The sequence below is a fragment of the Crinia signifera genome, chromosome 12, assembly GCF_055691185.1.
Source record: "Crinia signifera chromosome 12, ASM5569118v1, whole genome shotgun sequence".
Classification (NCBI taxonomy): domain Eukaryota; kingdom Metazoa; phylum Chordata; class Amphibia; order Anura; family Myobatrachidae; genus Crinia; species Crinia signifera.
Window position 1 is genome coordinate 239,782 of NC_139228.1, and position 25,431 is coordinate 265,212.

The following is a 25,431-nucleotide window of genomic DNA, read 5'->3' on the forward strand; positions in this document are numbered from 1 at the left end:
TGCATGTGACAGGGACATGATGTGAGACGGGAAATGGGTGCAGAAGGATTTGTAGGAGAGTTGTATAGTGGGAGGAGCAGGGTCCCCAGCAGCACAGAGTATATCAGGAGATGAGGGATGTGTCAGTGAGGACAGGGCTGCATGTGACAGGGACATGATGTGAGACGGGGAATGGGTGCAGAAGGATTTGTAGGAGAGTTGTATAGTGGGAGGAGCAGGGTCCCCAGCAGCACAGAGTATATCAGGAGATGAGGGATGTCCCTAGCAGTACTGAGTGCTAGCATTTTGTTTTGATTGTATAAATGTTAATGTGCACATGATTAGTGATTATAATCACTTTTGTATTTTGTGAATAGAGTGCATCGCAGTGTTGCCTTTCAAACATTGTGACCACGGACGGTGCCGCGTCACTTCCGGTAGGAGGACCCGGAAGGAGGACGGAGAGCAAGGCGGTTGGCGGATGTGAGAGTGGGCAGCACCGGGATGGGTAAGTAACATGTATTTATATACAGTATATGACACACTGTATATGTTTATTGAGTATGTCCTGAAGACGAGCAATTCCCAAAAATGCCGTAGGCACCAGTAAACTTCTTTTGCACCTTACAAGACCCGAAGTGACATCTATCTGTGTTTGATATATATATATCTATATATATATATATATATAGATATATATATATATATATCCTGACGATAGTGCCGACATTAAAGAGCACTGAAACGTTGATCTTCTAATCGACACTGTACTGTCGTTATTTTCATAATAGCCGAGTGCCGCACCTTATACCTCCGTTTTATATATATATATATATATATATATATATATATATATATATATATATATATATATATATATATGCACTTTAGGAGGAGATAGTGGGTGCCTTGAAAAAGGTCTGAAACGTTGGCCCTAGGCCCACTGTCATGCACTTTGCACTTTACTTGATGTGGTGATATGGAATAAAATTATTTTGAAGAAAGACCGGTGAGTGTCCTCATCTCTGTGGCTGTATTGGAGAACTGGACTTGTCTCGGACCCCCAGCAGTTGCCACTTTTTGGAGAAGAGTGTGATTCTTACCCTTGGATGGATATATATATATATATATATATATATATATATATATATATATATATAAAACGTTTGGTGGTACCCGCGCTAAACCACCTATTATCAATAAGTCTGTTCACAACGTCACTGAAATCTTGCAGAAGGAACACAGTCTCTTCTTCTACACCACTTTCCCTTTTTCCAGGGCGGCTGCTCTTTTCCAAGGGGCTAGTCCAATTTAGCCCAGTTCAAAGGAATCTAGAAAAAAGAGGTGAAAAGAGCGCCTCCTAGTGTAGTAATTAGTGTATTCAGAGTTACACTTCCACCAATCATTATAGTAAAAAGGAATTTATTCAAACAAAAGACAAATATTGCCCGTACAAGATAAAATAACACTGTCCCCTTACCTATATAGGTAAGGGGACAGTGTTTTTTTATGCTCCAGAGGAAGTCCAGGCTATTAGAAAAGGACGAAACGCGTTGAGCAGAGGGGTACACCGTGGAGGTTAACAAAGTATATGCTTTGGACAAAAAGCATTTTCAGAAAAGCCTCATTTGTTTTTTATCTTGCACGGGCAAAATTTGTCTTTTGTTTGACTAAATTCCATTTTACTATAATATTGCACTAGGATCTCTCTCTTTGTTTTCTTTCCTCTGTGGTCTTTGAAGGCACATTGCCATTGTACTCTGGAAAAGGACCCTCTTCATACATGCTGTTTGTGGCTTGGGAGTGACGTTAGAACGCGATATACGAGGTAGTTGGATACCACCATTAACGGTACACCTTCACAATTTGGGGTGCTACATGATTGGTGGAAGTGTAAATCTGAATACACTAATTACTACACTAGGAGACTCTCTTTTCACCTCATATATATATATATATATATATATATATATATATATATATATATATATATATATATATATATATATACCAGACTCTCGAAACAGCCCTTAATGAAGTGGGTTCAGCTATCCATTACACCCCACGTAGGCTTAGATGCCAACCGTGGCACTCCGAAACAACGAGACAACTACGAAATCAGTCACGCAAAGTAGAACGCCAATGGCACAAGTCTCGTAATATGACTGATTTCCTCACATATAAGACTAGCTACCACTCCTACTGCAATGCTTTGGACACTGCCAAACAAACATACTACCAATCTCCCATCTCTTCTCATGCCACAACCCTAAGTGACTACTGTACTTAACACATTTAAGTCTCTTCTGCCCCCCACCAGCTACCATCAGTGCACAAGAACTTTCCTCCTACTTTAAGGACAAGATAGATAACATCCGAGATGAAATGGTATGCTCTTCCACAACCTCTAACCCTCTTTCTTCCCCACCTGAACCCTCTGGCACTTTCTCTTCATTTGAGCCCACAAATGAAAAGGAAGTATCCACACTCTTCTTCTCTCCTACTCTACTACCTCTCCCCTCGATCCTATACCTGCTCAAGTTATTAAAACTCTGTCTCCTGTGCTTATTCCAATTTTAACTAAAATCTGAGATTTCTCTCTCTTGCTACTGGTACTTTTCAGTCTCTGCTCAAACATGCAGTAATTACTTCCATTCTGAAAAAACACAATTCTGACCCTAACTCTCTCTCTAACTATCGTCCTATCTCTCAGCTCCCATGCCTCTCCAAGCTACCCGAGAGACTTGTCTACTCTCGCCTCACAAACTTTCTTAACTCTCACACCCTTTTAGATCTGTTTCAGTCAGGCTTTCGTTCCCAGCACTCCACTGAGAAAGCACTGACTAAAGTGGTGAATGATCTGGTAACTGCTAAGTCTAAAGGCCATTACTCACTACTTATTCTTCTAGATCTTTCTGCTGCGTTTGACACTGTGGATCACACTCTTCTCCTACAAACACTACACTCCCTAGGTCTTAATGATACAGCCCTTTCCTGGTTCACATCTTACCTATCTGATCGCTCTTTCAGTGTTCGCTTCTCTGACTCTACCTCCTCTTCACTACCTCTGTCAGTCGGAGTTCCGCAAGGCTCAGTCTTTAGTCCTCTGCTTTTCTCAATCTATACCTCCTCTCCTGGCAAACTAATCAGCTCTTTTGGATTTCAGTATCACTTATATGCGGATGACACTCAAATCTCTCAACCCCAGAGTTGTCACCATTGGTTTTGGGCAGAGTCTCTCAATGCCTCTCTGCCATCTCATTTTGGATGTCTTGTCGCCAACTCAAACTCAATATTTCCAAAAGGGGATTACTTATATTCCCGCCAACTAAGAACAGTTACCATCCTGACATCTCCATCGCTGTTGACAACTCGACAATCTACCCCAACCCACAAGCTCGTTGCTTAGGGCTCATCCTCGACTCTGAACTGTCCTTTGTTCCCCACATTCAATCTGTCACCACATCATGTTACATGCATCTAAACAACATATCCAAGATACAGCCGTATCTCACACAAGACACTACATATACCCCTTTTACACCGCCGAAAAATCAGGGTCAGCGGCGGGTCAGACCCAGATCTTCGGCGGTGTAAATGGGTTCAAGCCGTGACCATTTACACGGGTCCTCTAGAACATGGTTACGACCCGTGTAGAGGCTGATGTAAATGGTCCCGCTGCAGGTTGAGGCACCCCCAGCGGGTCCGAACAAGGCATGCATCGCTGGGGAAGCTGTCCCCAGCTGCTGCGGGGAGGGGTGGGGGGGGGGGGGGGGAGCTGTCAGGCTGCTAAGGGGGGAAACGGAGGGGATGCTTGCTGCTGCTGTAACTCCCCCCTGCAGCCGCGGGGTCGGGAGTGGAGGCAGCGGGAAACAGCAGTGCGGGTGGGCAGGGGACATCATCACCTGTAGCATCATATCATCAGCCCCCCCCCCCCCCCCCCAGTGTGGGGTCCAGCCTCCAGGCAGCGGGGTCCTGCAGTGCAGGTGGGTAGGGGGTCCATCCAGCATATGGGAAGTAACCGGCGAGTGCCCCTGCGGCGGCTGGGAACTGCCACTACTAGTTCCCATCCGCCGCAGGGACCCCACGGGTTACTTTCCATACACTGGAAGGACCCCACCGGCGACTTCCCATATGCTGGATGGATCCCCTGCCCGTCTGCACTGCCGGACCACGCTGCCTGGAGGCTGGACCCCGCGGGGGGGGGGGCTGATGATGTGATGATGTCCCCTGTCCACCCGCACTGCTGATTCCCGCTGCCTCCACTCCCGACCCCGCGGCTGCAGGGGGAGTTACAGCAGCACCGAGCATCCCCTCCGTCTCCCCCCTCACGCAGCCTGACAACTCACCTGCCCTGCACTGCCGGACCCCGCTGCCTGGAGGCTGGACCCCGCGGGGGGGGGGGGGGCTGATGATGTGATGCTACAGGTGATGATGTCCCCTGTCCACCCGCACTGCTGATTCCCGCTGCCTCCACTCCCGACCCCGCGGCTGCAGGGGGAGTTACAGCAGCACCGAGCATCCCCTCCGTCTCCCCCCTCACGCAGCCTGACAGCTCACCTGCCCTGCACTGCCAGGCCCCGCTGCCTGGAGGCTGGACCCGCACTGAGTTGGGGTAATGATGTAATGTATCAGGGGGGTCATGATGTGCAGGAGGGGGGGGGGGGGTGATGCTGCTTCAGGGGTGTGTGTGATTTGATGCTGCAGGGGGGGTGATGCTGCTTCAGGGGGGTGATGCTGCAGGGGGGGTGATAATGGGCAGGTGGAGGGGGTGATGCTGCTTCAGGGAGGGGATGATGTGCAGGGGGGTGCTGCTGCTGCTATTAGGGGGGGTGATGTGATGCTGCAGGGGGGGTGATGATGTGCAGGGGGGTGATGTGGCCATTTGTAATGACAAGGCAGGGCTGAACCAGGTCCAGTGTAAATGGTGCAGACCCAGGTCGAATTGCTGTGTAAATGGGGTAGGAAGCTGGGTCCAACCCAGTGGAAACACCCGTGTTCAAAGACCAGGGTCCGACCAGGGTTTTTTGTGTAAAAGGGGAATAAATCTCTTATCCATGCACTCATTATATCCCGCATTGATTATTGCAATAGTCTCCTAACTGGTCTTCCCAAGAACAGACTCTCACCACTGCAATCCATTCAAAATGCTGCCGCTAGGCTGATCTTCCTAGCAAGCCGCTCGTCGTCTGCTGATCTGCTCTGCCAGTCCCTTCATTGGTTGCCTGTATCTTACCGTATTCATTATAAAACACTTCTACTCGCATATAAAGCTATTAACCATACTGCACCAGCTTATATCTCTGCACTTATCACATACTGCACCAGCATATATCTCTGCACTTATCACATACTGCACCAGCATATATCTCTGCACTTATCACAAAATATCTCCCATCTCGACCACTCCGCTCTGCACAAGATCTGCGTCTCTCTTCTGCACGGATCACTAGCTCCCATTCACTATTACAGGACTTTCATTGGGCTGCTCCCACCCTATGGAATGCCCTTCCATGCACAGTTATGCTGCTTTCAGACCGCATCTCTGGCTTTGACCCTGTATTTGGAAACGTTTCCAAAAACGGGTCTGCCAGATAAAACCCCTTTCACACCGCAGCACTTAAACGGTATATTACCATTTAAGTGCCGATTTTTTGACACTGGCAGACCTGTTTTTGGAAACTTTCCAAATACAGGGTCAAAGCCAGTGCAGCCTTCAGCCCTCCCCTCCGTGCAGCTCCCCCCTCCTCCCCCCCCTCGCGCGTGTCGACCGAGAGTGCGTCGACGCCCCCGCGCATGTCGACGCCCCCCGCGCATGTCGACGCCCCCCGCGCGTGTCGACTTACCCTGTGCCGGTACCTCCGTTGTGGATCCCGGCACTGCAGCTCCGTATGCTCGGAAAGCACTTATGAAAAAAGTGTCTTCCAGAAAATGGCTGCCCCATAGAAAACCCTGTTTAAAAAAAACTGTCTTTCGTATGGGGGCAGCCATTTTCTGAAAGACACTTTTTTCATAAGTGCTTTCCGAGCATACTGAGCTGCAGTGCCGGGAACCACAACGGAGATACCGGCACGGGGTAAGTCGACACGGGGTTGGGGGGCGACACGCGGGGGGGGGGCGTCGACACGCGCGGGGGGGGGGCTCCAGTGCTGTGAATACTTAATGAGCGCTTATTAAGTATTCACTGTGCTGAATTTAGGACCCAGCTCATTGGCTGGGTCCTAAATACCGTTTCAGAACCGATTTTGAGCCTAAAATACCGGTTCTGAAACGGGTAGGACCCTGCATTTTAACCGGTTAGAAAAAACGTTTTTTTCTAACCGGTTAAGTGGTCCTGCACCTTTCAGACCGCACACATTACCGTTTTAAAACGGTAAAAAAACGGCAATATACCGTTTTTAAAGTGCGGTCTGAAAGGGGCATAAGACTCTCCGCTAGCCTCCAAGTGTTCCCTGAAAACTCACCTCTTCAGGCAAGCCTATCATATTTAAGTTCTACACGCATAACCCTCTGAAGCACTTATCAGTGGCGTAGCTACATATGTGGCAGACCCTGCGGCGGCTTGGGGGAGCAGCACCAGCAGGGTCTGTGGTGGGCGCCACAGGCTGAATTGACAGGTGACCCAGGCAGCAGTGAGCGCTGAGCTGGTTGTGCCCTGTACATATCTAATGAGCGGGGACCCAGTGCAGTGCATATTGAATGAGCAGGTCCCCACCCCGTGCATATGTAATGAGAGGGTCGGGGACCCGCTCACTAGATATGCACGGAGCGGGACCAGCTCAGCACTCACTGCTGCCTGGGTCGCCTGTCAGCTCAGCCAGCGGCGACCATAGTCCATTGCCTCTCCCCTTCTTGGGAATTTGTTTTGGCAGGGGGGAGAAACATTTCTAGCTACGCCACTGGCACTTATGTATTATATAGCTTCCCTTCTGGACTTGTAACTTGGTGGGACTGCTATGCTATTACTGGTGCCTGTCCTTATGTTTCCCTCCTATGTCCCTATAGATTGTAAGCTTGCAGCAGGGCCCTCTAACCGCCAAGTCTGTCTGTTGTTACCCAGTTTGTTCTGTCACTGTCTACTATTGTAACGCGCAACGGAATCTGCTGCGCTATATAACATAATGTAACGGAATCTGCTGCGCGATATAAGACACTGTAACGGAATCTGCTGCGCTATATAAGACGTTGTAACGGAATCTGCTGCGCTATATAAGACGCTGAAACTGAATCTGCTGCGCTATATAATACACTGTAACGAAATCTGCTGCGCTATATATGACATATAGCGCAGCAGATTCCGTTAGTGTCTTATATAGCGCAGCAGATTCCGTTACAGTGTCTTATATAGCGCAGCAGATTCCGTTACAGTGTCTTATATAGCGCAGCACATTCCGTTAGTAAGACACTGTAACGGAATCTGCTGCGCTATATAAGACACTGTAACAGAATCTGCTGCGCTATATAAGACACTAACGGAATCTGCTGCGCTATATAAGACACTGTAACAGAATCTGCTGCGCTATATAAGAAACTGTAACGGAATCTGCTGCGCTATATAAGACACTGTAACGGAATCTGCTGCGCTATATAAGACGCTGTAACAGAATCTGCCGCACTATATAAGACACTGTAACGGAATCTGTTGCGCTATATAAGACGCTGTAACGGAATCTGCCGCACTATATAAGACACTGTAACGGAATCTGCTGCGCTATATAAGACACTATAACGGAATCTGCTGCGCTATATAAGACACTGTAACGGGATCTGCTGCGCTATATAAGACGCTGTAAAGGAATCTGCTGCTGCTATATAAGACGCTGTAACGGAATCTGCTGCGCTATATAAGACGCTGTAACGGAATCTGCTGCGCTATATAAGACACTGTAACGGAATCTGCTGCGCTATATAAGACACTGTAACAGAATCTGCCGCACTATATAAGACACTGTAACGGAATCTGCTGCGCTATATAAGACGCTGTAACGGAATCTGCCGCACTATATAAGACGCTGTAACGGAATCTGCTGCGCTATATAAGACGCTGTAACGGAATCTGCTGCGCTATATAAGACGCTGTAACGGAATCTGCCGCACTATATAAGACGCTGTAACGGAATCTGCTGCGCTATATAAGACACTGTAACGGAATCTGTTGCGCTATATAAGACGCTGTAACGGAATCTGTCGCACTATATAAGACACTGTAACGGAATCTGCTGCGCTATATAAGACACTATAACGGAATCTGCTGCGCTATATAAGACACTGTAACGGGATCTGCTGCGCTATATAAGACGCTGTAAAGGAATCTGCTGCTGCTATATAAGACGCTGTACCGGAATCTGCTGCGCTATATAAGACACTGTAACGGAATCTGCTGCGCTATATAAGACACTGTAACGGAATCTGCTGCGCTATATAAGACGCTGTAACGGAATCTGCTGCGCTATATAAGACACTATAACGGAATCTGCTGCGCTATATAAGACACTGTAACGGAATCTGTTGCGCTATATAAGACGCTGTAACGGAATCTGTCGCACTATATAAGACACTGTAACGGAATCTGCTGCTATATAAGACACTGTAACGGAATCTGCTGCGCTATATAAGACACTGTAACGGAATCTGCTGCGCTATATAAGACACTGTAACGGAATCTGCTGCGCTATATAAGACGCTGTAACGGAATCTGCTGCGCTATATAAGACACTGTAACGGAATCTGCTGCGCTATATAAGACGCTGTAACGGAATCTGCCGCACTATATAAGACACTGTAACGGAATCTACTGCGCTATATAAGACACTATAACGGAATCTGCTGCGCTATATAAGACACTGTAACGGGATCTGCTGCGCTATATAAGACACTGTAATGGAATCTGTCGCACTATATAAGACACTATAACAGTATCTGCTGCGCTATATAAGACACTGTAACGGAATCTGCTGCGCTATATAAGACACTGTAACGGAATCTGCTGCGCTATATAAGACACTGTAACGGAATCTGCTGCGCTATATAAGACGCTGTAACGGAATCTGCTGCGCTATATAAGACGCTGTAACGGAATCTGCTGCGTTATATAAGACGCTGTAAATAAATAAATATATATATATATATATAATTTGGAGACATTCGGAATAATTCCATGTGGTGACATTTTCATAATACATGATATTACAATATTTTATTACTGAATTGCAGGGACAGATTTCCTCATCACGCATAATCATGGTATAAGACGACACAGAAGCTGTATTGACGAGCAATCCTATGGAAACCATATGTGAAATTCAGAGAATGGGGCACAAATGTCATCCTGTGGGGGAGATGTTCCATGCAGTGAAAAGAGTGGAAATGTTGCTCATGCAACCAATCAGCTTTGAGAAAGGAGTTAAGAAGTGCATTGTATACAATGATAGGTATATGCTGATTGGTTGCTAGGGGCAATTTCTCCACAATTTAAATGCTTGATCCTTTTTGTAACCAAGGTGCCAAATGCATTTGTGGAAACATCACTGACATAAAATAGATATTTAACCATCTCTGAGGAAAATGCTTATTGGAAAGAAATACAAATTGATTTGGGGCAAATAGTTTTTTGGGAATTTCTAAGTTTGCAATTAGATTGGAAAACGACTTTCCTTGTTTCTTGCCAGATCTCACTGTACGTTATAGTGGGGTCTGAAGTAGAGGGTTTGGGTTATTGCCGGGACTCCTGCTAATGATTGGTCCATTTGTCAGTAACCCCAGAATTTAGTGGTTCTCACACCTGGAAGAGCGCTAATGGTGACCTGGATAATGTGGCCTGTTAGAGATTTTGGGAACCATTACAACTATGGAATCCATTGTACCCCAAACACAGATTGATTAAAAGGATCTGTGATGATCGCCTTGTATAATGAGGTTCCTCCAGTCACACATATTGGTGGCAGGAGTCGGATTTGGGATATATATATATATATATATATATATATATATATATATATATATTATACTGTCTGGTACAGCGAGGTGCACTTTGTTACACGATTGTTTATCTTTTAGTTATTCTCTTTGAAAATCCAGTTTAAAGCATTGGACTAGAAGAGTCTAAATATAAAGTGCAACATAATGGGCGGTATTCAATGGCACCTGCGGGGGTGTTTGTGCGGCAAGGAACAAGCCATCCTCGCTGTCTAACCCACTCACCAAATGCAATGTTCCCGGGAAACCCTCGGAACAGCTGCATATAGTGGCGAGCCTCTCCACTTTGATGGCCGCACTCGCCGTTTCCATCTTCCTGAAAAGAACCAGCAAGGTCGAAATGGCAAGTGAAGGGGGGTTGGTTTAATACTGACTATGAGCTATCAGCACTGCTCGCCATCATAGCTCACCCGTTGGCATTGAATATACCCCTATATCTTATCTAGCGCTATACTGTCTAAGAAACTAATAATAAAATAAAGGTGCTGTCTCTATGGGGTAGATGTACTAAGGTGTGGAGAGAGATAAAAAAAAAACGGTACTCTTTACCTAGAACGGCGCCCATCGCGACCATCGAATGCACTAAAAATCGGGTGCGATGCGATGGCCGCGATTTCCCATAGGGACCAATGTTAAAAATGAGATTGGACCCGATTTTAGTGTTCAATGCCTCAATGCCCGCGATTTTTACATAGGAAACAATGTTAAATGGGCCACAGAGCCCAAATAGTCACCGTGAAGTCTGAAATGGCCCCCACAATTGTTAACGCCACCCCACGATCAACGTCAACCCGAAGCGTGGCGAGCGCAGCGGTACGCGTCCTCCGACCTTTTCATGCCCCACCATGGCATTGAGGCATTTAACAGTAAAATCGCGGTCAATCACCGTTTTAACATTGATCCCTATGGGAAAATCGCGGGCATCGCGTCGCACCCGTTTTTTATGTACCCGCAATGCCCGCGATGGCCGCGATTTTTTACCCCCGACGCCCGCGATTCCAATCGCGGGCGCCGTTCTAGGTAAAGAGTACCAAAAAAACTGTCAATCTGACTGCATTTAACTGACTTGTTACAGGTTTGTTTTGAAAGCTGAGCATAGCTGAGTGGTTGGTACTTTATTTTTCTCCCCAAGGCTTAGTACATAACTAGGATACCTAGATAGTCTACATGAGGTTTTGTGTGATTTGGTGGAGGGATAAGAGGACGCTGCGGTCCTGAGAGGTGAGAGTTATGGACCATGTGTTGAGCACCCCCTACAGGCAGCTGAGGGCATTTCTGTGCTATGAATATGAGATGGTTCCATGTCTGTGGTGTTTTCAGTTGATGATGATGACTGGTCATTGTATCTATAATCTAGATTCAGGGCTGCATGAGATAGACATGGAAACCTGGTATGCCACCCTCTTCCAACCACATGTGGTACACCACCCTCCTCCAACCACTGAGACAATCACATGTGGTGCGCCACCCTCCTCCAACCACTGAGATAATCACATGTGGTGCGCCACTCTCCTCCAACCACTGAGACAACCACATGCGGTATGCCACCTTCCTCCAACCACTGAGACAATCACATGTGGTGCGCCACCCTCCTCCAACCACTGACACAATCACATGTGGTGCGCCACCCTCCTCCAACCACTGAGACAGCCACCCTCCTCCAACCACTGAGACAGCCACATGTGGTGAGCCACCCTCCTCCAACCACTGAGACAATCACATGTGGTACACCACCCTCCTCCAACCACTGAGACAATAACATGTGGTGTGCCACTCTCCTCCAACCACTGAGACAACCACATGCGGTATGCCACCTTCCTCCACCCACTGAGACAATCACATGTGGTGCGCCACCCTCCTCCAACCACTGAGATAATCACATGTGGTGCGCCACTCTCCTCCAACCACTGAGACAACCACATGCGGTATGCCACCTTCCTCCAACCACTGAGACAATCACATGTGGTGCGCCACCCTCCTCCAACCACTGACACAATCACATGTGGTGCGCCACCCTCCTCCAACCACTGAGACAGCCACCCTCCTCCAACCACTGAGACAGCCACATGTGGTGAGCCACCCTCCTCCAACCACTGAGACAGCCACATGTGGTGCGCCACCCTCCTCCAACCACTGAGACAATCACATGTGGTGCGCCACAATCCTCCGAACACTGAGACAATCACATGCGGTGTGCCACCCTCCTCCAACCACTGAGACAACCACATGCGGTATGCAACCCTCCTCCAACCACTGAGACAATCACATGTGGTACGCCACCCTCCTCCAACCACTGAGACAATCACATGTGGTGCGCCACCCTCCTCCAACCACTGAGGCAACCACATGCGGTATGCAACCCTCCTCCAACCACTGAGACAATCACATGTGGTACACCACCCTCCCCCAACCACTGAGACAATCAAATGTTGTGCGCCACCCTCCTCCAACCACTGAGACAATCACATGTGGTATGCCACCCTCCTCCAACCACTGAGACAATCACATGCGGTATGCCACCCTCCTCCAACCACTGAGACAATCACATGTGGTGCGCCACCCTCCTCCAACCACTGAAACAGCCACCCTCTTCCAACCACTGAGACAGCCACATGTGGTGAGCCACCCTCCTCCAACCACTGAGACAATCACATGCGGTATGCCACCCTCCTCCAACCACTGAGACAATCACATGTGGTGCGCCACCCTCCTCCAACCACTGAAACAGCCACCCTCTTCCAACCACTGAGACAGCCACATGTGGTGAGCCACCCTCCTCCAACCACTGAGACAATCTGCTAAGCAGCGCGTTTCAGCTGGATGCAATCCCATAGGGCAACTGCAGTAACGGGAAAGGCTTAGTACATCCCCCCTGATGTTCCCATGCTTGGGCTTTTCTTTAGTCAATGTCTGAAAAATACTCCTGTACAATATTTTATTACATTAATAGATGATGAATCTAATATTTCTAATAAAGTGCCATGGTAAATGTTGGGTAGGCAGCTCCAACCCATACCGCGGTATAAAATGCGCTAACTTTGGTCATATAAAAGTGTAACAGACGGTGTTGGGTGGCATGGCTGTCGGCATGTCGGCACGTTGGACTGAAAGATCTCATCCACTGGATACAGTGGCAGCATCTTGGGAACTGGTCCTGGCGTAGGCGCAGATGTGGAAAATCCCTGGAATTGAGAGAGAGAACATGACGCACACTTCTCCCACTGATGAGAACAATGAGGCAGAGTGACACTGGTGTGTAGGAACCTACCTGCAGACATGGTGAGAATGATCCCAATCCAGCCCAGGATATAGGACCAGGAGAACCTCCAGTCCGCATAACGTTTACCGAAGAAATTCACAGTCACCCCGGTGTATACGGACAATGCCAGGAGAGCGAAGAACCCTGCAGAGAAAGAGGACCAATTATCATGTCATACTTGTATAATACATATTAAATATCACCTGAATCTCTGATCCCTCCTGCACTGCTGCCAACCACATCCCCACAGGGTACAAAGCTGCCCGATGTATCACTTCGAGTCCCTGGGCTGCCGCCATTCTGAGGAGGGGGCTACAGACCGCACTGCCGCCATCGGTGCTCCTCTGAGCCCATCGTAGGGATGGATGATACATGCGATCCTGGTAGATAGTATTCTGCCCAGATCGCATTGTTTACAGTATATGATCCTTGATAAAACTGCCCCAATACCGGTCCATTTATCACAGAGGAAAACGATAAATGTCCATTATTTGCATTTTTAAGTATCCCTTAACTGTATCAAGCTGCTACCACATAGATTTGCGAGAAATCAGTGCGATCTTACCTGCGACTAACAGCGTGACGCCTGCAGAGCGGGTCCTTGCAGATTTGGCCCCACTGGAGAAAGCCGTGAGCCCCAAGATGATGCCAGCAAAACAGGACAGGATGGACAGTAACATGAATGCTCGGGTGGCATCCCAGAAAGCTGGAATACAGGAGATATAGAGACGGCGTAATATTTATGTATAACCCTCCGTTTATTTATTATCATTTAACAGTTTCTTATATAAGTTTCTTATATGTCATTTTAAACTATTTTTCTTTTGATTTCATTTTCTTATTTATTTTATTTATTTTCTGGTGCTCACTCCACTATCACCTTATACGTGATTTTTTTTTCCCCTTTCACTATTTATTCTATCATAAGAGCTGCTGAAAGTCACCATAGCCAGGGACGGATTATAATGGGGGCACAAGGGTTCAGTGCCCCTGGCCCCCCCTCTAGCTAGGGGCCCCTTGTGGTTTGCATATTTTTTTTTTAGCTAAAGGTTTTGTGCATGGGAGTGGGGTAGTGCTGCAGCTTCACCTATCTGCCAATGTGACAATGATTAATGGTGCAGAGCATTGGGAGCCAAGGCACACGGACTGCACAAGTGTGCAGTGCATTACTGGGAGTGCTATTGATGTCCCAAAAACTAAAGGGAACATAAAATCTAAGGGCTTTTATAGATGCGGCTCCTGCAGTATGTGCAAATTATGTAAGAGTGAAACTACAAAAATTACACATTATAAATCCAATCGAACTGGCAAGAAATATGAAATCAGGGATTTTATCACCTGTAGTTCCAAATACTGTATTTACTTGCTTGAGTGTACGTGTGGTTTCCAGTATGTGGGTAAGACTACCCGCATGCTTAAGGTGAGACTTGCGGAGCATGCTAGAAATATTAAGTTGGGTCTGGAGACACATAATGTATCGATGCATTTTAAAACAATGCACGGCCAAGACCCTAAACATTTGGTCTCCTTTTGTGGCATAAAGACCGTTCCTGCACAATGGAGGAATGGGGACCGGGACACCACTTTGGCCAGGACTGAGATGAGGACGATACATGCATTGAGGACCTTGGTTCCACGAGGACTCAATGCAGACTTCGAACTCAAATGGTTCCTATAAAGTGTGTTTAAGCTTTTAATACCATCAAAACTTACAATGAATCCTTTTTTGGCTGGCTCTATCCTCCTATGACTTATCCATTAATGGGCTCCCTGTTTTTATTGTTATATGAACTTTATACCCTCATGTTAATTTTGTATTTTTATATGTCTTTTTATATTTATCTCCCTATATGAATTTGGTATTTTTTATTTTTTATATTGTAATTTTATTTTTGAATAATATATGTATCATATATGTAATTGTCCCTTGCTTTTTAATATATGCGAGTTTTTTAATAGAAATACCCTAATATATATGGTAATAGTGCATAATCCCTATGATTAATTGTCATCTTTCTTTCTCTTTATGTGAAAATATGAATCTCTGAGAGAGGGGATGTGCGTGCCACCATACACTCCGGTATGCGTGTCAAATACCGGGTTCCATACAGAATCAAACTTCCGCCTATTACCAAAGCAGGAAGCATGCTCCCAAGCCGCTTGCGTTCCAGCTACATGCGGTCCAGATACCGGATATAGCTCTGAAACTATATGGAGGAGTCATAGCGGATATACGCTAGCGGAAGTCCGGAGTACAAGCCAGAAGTGATCCGTCTGCGTGTCACGGAGGGGAAGTGACGCGAACGGACCTGTCCACTGTATGAACTTGGTACTATGCGTGTCAAAGGGGGGAAATGACACGTACGGACTCATTGATTGGAGAATGGGGAGCAGGATTTGTAAATTGGTTAACTCCAATACCAGGAACGCGATGTTTTATAGATGTCCTGCACTAACTAGCGAAATACCTAGTATTGGCACACATTGGATAACTAGTAGTTTTGTTACTATGGATATAGGGTTATGTATTGATTTTATGTGTATTTATCTTAATAGTTATATGCTATGTGAATGTTGATGTTTCCGGGTTTTTTAAATGACCACGGTGAGGGGAGGTTTGATCCCTCCTCTTGAGTCAATCCCTTTGGGTATATATATCCCAAAGGGACATGTGTCTAGTACACCCTGAGGAAGGACGGTGACGTCAGAAACGCGTTGGTGTACAGGGACGCTGGACACAGGAAAGGCTGATATCTACCCTACCATCAGGGCATCACAGATTGTTCCAACTCATTCCGGGTGAGGAGGAATAATATAGTGTTATTGGTCTCTGCCTGTGCAAAGCTCCCACTGTTTTACTACATTTTTATGTATGTCTTTTATCCATTTGGGAATAAAATTTGTCTTGGAGAAAATCCGGTGACCGCGTATACTTTGGTCCATTGAAAAAGAGTGAGCGATTAAGAGAACACGCTACGTGAACATAGGGACCTTAATACAGGTCAGTTTGTCTCCTTATGCCTATGATGTGCGTTGCTGGTTGATTCTGGATTGATTTTGGAGAACATACTTTGTCCAAAGATACCTTTATGTGAATATAGGGACCACTTCCCAGGTCAGTTCGTGGAATCATTTGTTGACATGTGGATTGGTGAATAAAGATATTTGGACAAAGAAAACGCTATGTGTACATAGGGACCCACACTCAGGTCAGTGTGGTCCAATAGTGATATTCACTGGGATCCCAGTAGGACTTGTGGAAACTAAAGAGGAAGCCTCTTCACGAGTCACCATTTGTAATCAGCGCCGGTTGTCGTTCTCTCATATTTATTATTTCGTATCTTAAGGAGTGGTGCTCCTTGAACAGATAACCAGGCTGCGGTTATAGAGAGCGCTGTGTAGCCGAAAAAGATTTTGTTCATATTGGCATTACTGGGGGTTGTCTAAGTTCCATGTCACTTTGTACAAGAGGGCAGAGGCTGAGAGGTTTGTGCTGAGCTCTGATTGGAGCTCATTAGATGCTTCTCAGGCCCATGGAGAACAGCAGCAGCAGCCTAGTCATGGGAGGGTTTTTAATCAGAGGCAGCACTGGGACAAACACATGCTTTTCATGTGGTATGTATGTATGTGTGTGTGTGTGTGTGTGTGTGTGTGTGTATGTATATCTATCTATATATATATATATATATATATATATATATATAGATAGATAGATAGATAGATACGTGGTTAATGGCACTTCAAGGTACACATGACAACTGCCCAGGTGCTGCACTCAAAAAAATGGTTCTATCCTTGAAAACGGAGTAAAATCTGAAATGTTGGAGCTGATTGCGTCTGCATAGTCATTTTTGTGAAGTCCAAAGGAGTGCCACTTACCACACATCTCTCTCTCTCTCTCTCTCTCTCTCTCTCTCTCTATCTATCTATCTATCTATATATATATATATATATATATATATATATATATATATCCCCTGCAGTTACCCATTGACCAAGTTTATACTGCCTTTACTCTGTGTTTTGACAGTGTAATATTCTTCTATGCAGTTTGCGGCCAGTAATGACAAGTGCGAGGGGGGCCCCGCTGTCTAAAGTGCCCCGGGCCCCCCGAAGGCTTAAGCTGGCACTGACCATAGCGCGGTTCATATGTTCTTTCAAAATGCATCAGAGGGCTCAGGCATGGAATGCAGCAGATCACCAACTGAGTTGGACCGTACCAATTCATCTCTGATCTTGTCAATCTTATCCCTGAAGTAGGAAGCAAGATCTTGTGCATGGATAGTGATTGGTGGCTTGGGTGAGGGAGGGTTGAGAAGGGATTTAAATGTATTAAAAATATGTTTTGAGTTAGAAGCTTGAGCAGAAATGAGAGTTTGGAAATATGTTTGTTTGGCAGTTTCCAGGGACTGGTAGATATTCTTATATGTGAGGAAATCCATTTGACTGTGAGATGTACGCCATTTACGATATTTTTAGGTGCCTTGTTAATTTAGAGTGCCACGGTTGGCGTCTAGGCCTAGGTGGAGTGTGGTGGGTAACTGGAGCCACTTCATCCAGGGTGGATTTGAGAGTTTTGGCATGATACCGCCATCTAAGGAGCAGTGAGGTACAGGTGTGACACTGCTATCTCAGGAGTAGTGAGGTACAGGTGTGATACCGCCATCTCAGGAGCAGTGAGGTACAGGTGTGACACCGCCATCTCAGAAGTAGTAAGGTACAGGTGTGATACCGCCATCTCAGGAGTAGTGAGGTACAGGTGTGACACCACCATCGCAGGAGTAGTGAGGTACATTTGTGATATTCCCATCTCAGAAGTAGTAAGGTACTGGTGTGATACCACCATCTCAGAAGTAGTAAGGTACTGGTGTGATACCGCCATCTCAGAAGTAGTAAGGTACTGGTGTGATACCGCCATCTCAGGAGTAGTGAGGTACTGGTGTGACACCGCCATCTCAGAAGTAGTAAGGTACTGGTGTGATACCGCCATCTCAGGAGCAGTGAGGTACAGGTGTGACACCGCTATCTCAGGAGTAGTGAGGTACAGGTGTGATACCGCCATCTCAGAAGTAGTAAGGTACTGGTGTGATACCGCCATCTCAGGAGTAGTTAGGTACAGGTGTGATACCGCCATCTCAGGAGTAGTTAGGTACAGGTGTGATACCGCCATCTCAGGAGCAGTGAGGTACAGGTGTGACACCGCCATCTCAGAAGTAGTAAGGTACTGGTGTGATACCGCCATCTCAGGAGTAGTGAGGTACAGGTGTGACACCACCATCGCAGGAGTAGTGAGGTACATTTGTGATATTCCCATCTCAGGAGTAGTGCGGTACAGGTGTGATACCGCCATCTCAGGAGTAGTTAGGTACAGGTGTGATACCGCCATCTCAGGAGCAGTGAGGTACAGGTGTGACACCGCCATCTCAGGAGTAGTGAGGTACAGGTGTGACACCGCCATCTCAGAAGTAGTAAGGTACTGGTGTGATACCGCCATCTCAGAAGTAGTGAGGTACAGGTGTGATACCGCCATCTCAGAAGTAGTAAGGTACTGGTGTGATACCGCCATCTCAGAAGTAGTAAGGTACTGGTGTGATACCGCCATCTCAGAAGTAGTAAGGTACTGGTGTGATACCGCCATCTCAGAAGTAGTAAGGTACTGGTGTGATACCGCCATCTCATGAGTAGTGAGGTACAGGTGTGACACCACCATCGCAGGAGTAGTGAGGTACATTTGTGATATTCCCATCTCAGGAGTAGTGAGGTACAGGTGTGGCACCACCATCTCAGGAGTAGTGAGGTACAGGTGTGATATTCCCATCTCAGGAGTAGTGAGGTACAGGTGTGATACCGCCATCTCAGAAGTAGTAAGGTACTGGTGTGATACCGCCATCTCAGAAGTAGTAAGGTACTGGTGTGATACCGCCATCTCAGAAGTAGTAAGGTACTGGTGTGATACCGCCATCTCAGGAGTAGTGAGGTACATTTGTGATACCGCCATCTCCGGAGTAGTGAGGTACAGGTGTGGCACCACCATCTCAGGAGTAGTGAGGTACAGGTGTGATATTCCCATCTCAGGAGTAGTGAGGTACAGGTGTGATATTCCCAACTCAGGAGTAGTGCAGTACAAGTGTGACACCACCATCTCAGGAGTAGTGAGGTACAAGTGTGACACCACCATCTCAGGAGTAGTGAGGTACCGGTGTGATAATGCCATCTCAGGAGTAGTGAGGTACATGTGTGATATTCCCATCTCAGGAGTAGTGAGGTACAGGTGTGGCACCACCATCTCAGGAGTAGTGAGGTACAGGTGTAATACCGCTATCTCAGGAGTAGTGAGGTACCGGTGTGACACCGCCATCTCAGGAGTAGTGAGGTACAGGTGTAATACCGTCATCTCAGGAGTAGTGAGGTACAAGTGTGACACCACCATCTCAGGAGTAGTGAGGTACAAGTGTGACACCACCATCTCAGGAGCAGTGAGGTACAGGTGTGATACCGCCATCTCAGAAGTAGTAAGGTACTGGTGTGATACCGCCATCTCAGGAGTAGTGAGGTACAAGTGTGACACCACCATCTCAGGAGTAGTGAATGCTGAAATAGGAACAAGCTTTTGTTGCGCTGAGGAGAGTTCTTGAAATATATCATTAATATTTCTGTGGGCTTGAGGTGGATTAAGGGATTTCAGTGTCTGAGAGTTAGAAGTAATAGAGGAGAGCATACAGGCGATAAGGTTGTGACTGAGAGAGGGAACATAATATTGGTGAATTCAGACACTGATCACAGCTTAGTGAATACAAGATCAAGGCAATGGCCCTCCCGATTAATAGGGACATTGGGACAGGCCGAGAGAAGAGGTTAGAGAGAGGAGTTTGGAGGCATGAGTAGCAGATTTCATAGCCTCCAACATCTGAGGGGAAGAATTCGGAACACAATAGGAAAGGGGGCGTGGCCACTGGGAAAGGGGACGTGGCAAAGCCTCCTTTCCTGTACTTTCAGTGGTAAAGTTGGAGGGTAAATATTTTTGAATCAACAAGTGCAGCCACCTTACTTGCTGCAGTGCTTGCTTCACTTGCTCATCTGATGATCTGATCCCCTGTCATGCGCTGGGCACCGCAGCCCATGCGCTGCTCACCCTCAGGAAGGACGTCACTGTGCATGTGGAGAAGGCTGACAGTCCTTTACCCTAAGTGCGCAGAGTCGGCTGTGTCGGCGCGTGACATTATGACTCATCACACGCTGGCCCGCCACACGACGACCCGCAATGCACTCTTGGGTATGGGCACTGGGCAGGGGAGAATGGCGCACCAGTGGCTGACACCAAGCCCGGATCCAGGAGGAGGAGTCGGGACATGGAGAGTGCTGCATTGATTCACAGGAGCCAGGGGGAGTGTCGGCCCAATAAATCGGTACATTCTGTACAGACTTTATTTGCCAGTACAGACCGTAAACAAATGGTACTGTACCGGCTAAATCGGTACTGTTGGAGGGTATGAGATTTTGGGCTATCGATAGCAATGTTGAACTCACTCATGATTATGGTTGAGATGTCAGAGGGAAGGAAGTTGGGGAGCCAGGCAGAAAAATCTTCCAGAAATTGTGTTGGTTGCCCAGGTGGGCGATAGATAGCTGCAACACGCAGCGAGAAATGAGTGTAAGTTCTGATGGAATGTACTTCAAATGATGTGAATGTGAGTGATGGAACCTGTGGAAGAGCTGTGTATGTGAAGGATTGGGGTAATAATATTCGAATCCCACCTCCTTTACTGTTACCTAGCCTGGAGCTGTGTGTAAGGTGGAGGCCACCATGTGACAGTGCTGCAGGGGAGGCCGTGTCTGACTGTGTGACCATGTTTCAGTTACCAGGCTGCGAGCTGTGTGTGAGGTGGAGACCACCATGTGACAGTGCTGCAGGGGAGGCCGTGTCTGACTGTGTGACCATGTTACAGTTACCAGGCCTGGAGGTGTGTGTGAGGTGGAGACCACCATGTGACAGTGCTGCAGGGGAGGCCGTGTCTGACTGTGTGACCATGTTACAGTTACCAGGCCTGGAGGTGTGTGTGAGGTGGAGACCACCATGTGACAGGGCTGCAGGGGAGGCCGTGTCTGACTGTGTGACCATGTTACAGTTACCAGGCCTAGAGGTGTGAGTTAGGTGGAGACCAACATGTGACAGTGCTGCAGGGGAGGCCGTGTCTGATTGTGTGACCATGTTACAGTTACCAGGCCTGGAGGTGTGAGTGAGGTGGAGACAACTATGTGACAGTGCTGCAGGGTAGGCCGTGTCTGACTGTGTGACCATGTTACAGTTACCAGGCCTGGAGGTGTGTGTGAGGTGGAGACCACCATGTGACAGTGCTGCAGGGGAGTCCGTGTCTGACTGTGTGACCATGTTACAGTTACCAGGCCTGGAGGTGTGAGTTAGGTGGAGACCAACATGTGACAGTGCTGCAGAGGAGGCTGTGTCTGATTGTGTGACCATGTTACAGTTACCAGGCCTAGAGATGTGAGTGAGGTGGAGACCAACATGTGACAGTGCTGCAGGGTAGACGGTGTCTGACTGTGTGACCATGTTACTGTTACCAGGCCTGGAGGTGTGAGTGAGGTGGAGACCAACATGTGACAGTGCTGCAGGGTAGACGGTGTCTGACTGTGTGACCATGTTACAGTTACCAGGCCTGGAGGTGTGAGTGAAGTGGAAACCACCATGTGACAGTGCTGCAGGGGAGGCCGTGTCTGACTGTGTGATCATGTTACAGTTACTAGGCCTGGAGGTGTGAGTGAAGTGGAAACCACCATGTGACAGTGCTGCAGGGGAGGCCGTGTCTGACTGTGTGATCATGTTACAGTTACTAGGCCTGGAGGTGTGAGTGAAGTGGAAACCACCATGTGACAGTGCTGCAGGGTAGGCCGTGTCTGACTGTGTGACCATGTAACTGTTACCAGGCCTGGAGGTGTGTGTGAGGTGGAGACCACCATGTGACAGTGCTGCAGGGGAGGCCGTGTCTGACTGTGTGACCATGTATCTGTTACCAGGCCTGGAGGTGTGTGTGAGGTGGAGACCACCATGTGACAGTGCTGCAGCTAAGGCCTTTTTCTTTGGATTTTTATTAGACTAGTTAGGTTTTTATAGTGTTATTAATTTACTAGTTAGAGCAGGTTTTTTACCAGTGTCTTACTTCTTACCAGAATTTCACACACACTGAGAGCGCAGCAGAGGCTGACAGAATCGCGTCCTGTCAGCTCTCTGTGCGCAGAGGGAAGCTGTCTGCTCCCTCTGCACAGCGCTTAACCTCTACTTAGAAGAGGTTTTTCCTGGGCTCCGGAGGTGTCCTAACCGGCTCCTGGCTTAGAAGGGGATCTTGGGGGACAGAAACCCCCCCCCCCCCCCCGCGCGCGCGATGGCGGCCGCCATCTTGGACAAGCTAAAAGACTGAAATCCTGCCTGGGAGTTGAGGTCTTTTACAGGAGTCCAGTGCTGCTGATCAACTCCAAGTGATCCCACAGTGAAGGGGAGTCACTGGAGGTAAGGAGAGGCACTTGGGAGAGCGGCTAAAGGGGGAAAGGGCACCAAAGAAGGCTACCCTCCCCACTGAAGCAGAGACTTGGTCTCTTTCTGCTCTGTGCACTGGCTCCATTTCTCTCCATGCTACGGAGCTGAAACAGGGTGGATTTCTGAAAACACAGAGTACAGTCTCTCCTGAAAAGCACTTTCCCGCTGATCGCTGGCAACAGAAGATAACAGACAGATAAGTACACTGATATATTATTCTGTGCTTTGCCTCACATTTTGCATTGTGTTTTTTAACATGGCTGAAGGGTGCACTTCTGCTGCATTGGAGGAGGGAGCGCGGGACATGTTTATTTACTGCAAATTGTGTGGAGTTAAGCTAACATGTGAACATGGGGACCAGGGGGAATTGTGCCCTTCATGTGACTCTGTTGCCAGTGGGTCGCAGGCCCCAAGGTCTGAGCTAGCTGAACCAGCCTGGGCTGTTGCGTTAGGCGGGTCTATGAATGCTTTAACAGAGGCTTTAAATAGGCAAAAGGATTCCTTGTTAGGATCTCCTGGCCATATCCCTTCTTCTCAGACTTCTGTGGGGTCAGTTACCCCGGCTCAGGGGGACCCTATTTTGTTGCAAGCTATGCAGGACACTGCTCAGGGTGTTCATAAAATGACATAGTTGAAGGAGCAGTTTACCAAATCCTCTGTGGATATTGTGCATAGACAGCATATTTCTACACCACCACTCTTAAATTTGGATTCTGATGATGATGGTGTATGTGAGGAGGATTTGGGTTGGGACCGGATTGATGAAGCTGAAGCTTTGGTTCCTGTATTGGGGATTTGATTTTGGCTGTGAAGCAGGCTTTAAATCTATCTGAGGAAGAGAAGGCTCCTGCACACTGTGTATTTTAAAAAGAGTCGCAGGGACCCTGTTTATTTTCCTTCTGATGAAGGGATGGTTTCCTTGCTGGGTGAAGCAGGGAAAACCCCTTTACGAGATTATTAATGTCTAAAAAATATGCTAATATGTACCCCATGACAGAGGAACATGTAAAGTTATGGGAAAAAGTTCCATTGGTAGAGGTGAGGATAAGTCCTCTGCATGATGGGTTGGAGGCTCCCTGTTCAGGGCTCAGAGTGGGGGGTAGCCTCTTGCACTTTCGGGACAGGTGGAAGGACCCCATAGGGGATCCTTGGGTCTATTCCATTGTTTCCGAAAGTTGCCGGATAAATCTCAGGGGCGTCCCCCCTCCCCCCCCCCCCCCCCAACAGATTTCTTCCTACTCCTTTACCACGGACCGCGTCTGTGAGGTCCGCGCTTCTGGGAGCAGCTTTGTCACTCAAAGAGAAAGGGGTTGTGGTCCCGATACCTCAGGGGGAAAGGAAGAAGGGGTTTTATTCAATCCTTTTCTTAGTTCCCAAACTAGTTGGGTCTTTCAGACCTATTCTACATTTGAAACTTTAAATCTTCATCTATGGGTGGATCATTTTCGCATGGAGTCTGTGCGCTCAGTGCTCTTAAGCATAGAACTGGGAGAGTTTCTGGCATCTGTGGATATTCAAGATGCATACGTCCATGTACCCATTTACAAGGAACATCAGTCCATACTCAGGTTTGCAATAGGAGAGAACCATTGCCAGTTCCAAGCTCTGTCGTTTGGTCGGGTAAAGGCTCCAAGGATATTCACAAAACTGAGGGCGTTCATGGCTGCAGCCCCCAGACTGAAAGGAATAGTAATTATACCTTATCTGGATGACCTTTTATTCAAGGCAGAGTCACCAGAGAAGCTTCAGGAACATCTGAGCATTGCGACACAATTGATACTAGATATGGGCTGGGTGCTAAATCTTCCCAAGTCTCATTTGACACCCACGCAGAGTCTGCAATTTCTAGGGGTGATTTTGGACACACATCTTCACAGGGTGTTTCTGCCAGAACCCAAGGCGGCGGAGATTCATCAGATGGCGTTGACAATTTTACAAGCACCTGCACCAACGGTGTGGCAGGGGGGAAATGGTGGCAACGTTTGAGACCCTTCAGTTTGCCAGATTCCACTTGAAGGTTTTTTTCAGTGGAACATCCTGTCATGTTGGTTTGAGAATGCAAAGACTATGAAGCAGGAAAAGTTGGTTCTGTCTCAGGAGTGGAGAGAATCCCTGAACTGATGAACAAATGTAGAGATTCTGCAGCTGGGACGATCCCTTTGCTCCTGGGATTGGCTGGTCATTACGACCGATGCCAGTCTCAGGGATTGGGGGTGGTAGTTCTTCACCTACGGTTACAGGGTCTGTGGTCCAGGGAAGAATCCAGTCTCCCGATCAATATCTTGGAACTTCGGGTAGTCTGGAATGCTTTGCTACAGGCGGAAGAATTTCTGAAAGGATCACCGCTATGAGTACAGTCCGACAATGCCACAACAGTGGCTTATCTGAACCACCAGGGCAGAACTCGCAGCAAGATGGCAATGAAGGAAGTATTGCAGATTTTCACCTGGGCAAAAGTCAATATTCCAGTGTTGTCAGCTGTATTCATTCCGGGGATACGGAATGTGGAAGCTGATTTCCTCAGCAGGGCAGATCTGCTGGAGGGAGAATGGGCACTTCATCAGGAAGTTTTCCAGGAGATTGTGGACCGCTGGGGTCTACCAGAGATAGACCTAATGGTGCCAAGGAGCAACTGTCAGGTGCCGAGGTTTTGTTCTCGGTCAAGGGA

The 25,431-nt window shown here is 47.5% G+C and overlaps 2 protein-coding genes across 7 annotated transcripts in view; one reads left to right on the forward strand and one right to left on the reverse strand.

Moving 5' to 3' along the window:
- Positions 1 to 25,431, forward strand: part of LOC146049953 (V-type proton ATPase catalytic subunit A-like) — a 269,656-nt gene that overhangs the window by 147,258 nt on the left and 96,967 nt on the right. For 5 of the 6 annotated variants that reach the window (XM_083166658.1, XM_083166655.1, XM_083166656.1 and 2 more), the window contains one exon: positions 357 to 487. The exons of the other annotated variant lie outside the window; for it this stretch is intronic. The gene's annotated coding sequence lies outside the window, so the exon portion shown is untranslated. The remainder of the gene's footprint in view (positions 1 to 356; positions 488 to 25,431) is intronic. 6 annotated transcript variants of the gene reach the window in all.
- The window catches only part of LOC146049954 (lens fiber membrane intrinsic protein-like), a 32,146-nt gene continuing 19,595 nt past the window's right edge, over positions 12,881 to 25,431 (reverse strand). Inside the window, exons 2-4 of the mRNA XM_083166661.1 lie at positions 13,779 to 13,919; positions 13,223 to 13,357; positions 12,881 to 13,136 (exon numbers count right to left, since the gene is read on the reverse strand). Coding sequence (XP_083022787.1) covers positions 13,069 to 13,136; positions 13,223 to 13,357; positions 13,779 to 13,919 — 344 coding nt within the window. The 3' untranslated portion in view covers positions 12,881 to 13,068. The remainder of the gene's footprint in view (positions 13,137 to 13,222; positions 13,358 to 13,778; positions 13,920 to 25,431) is intronic.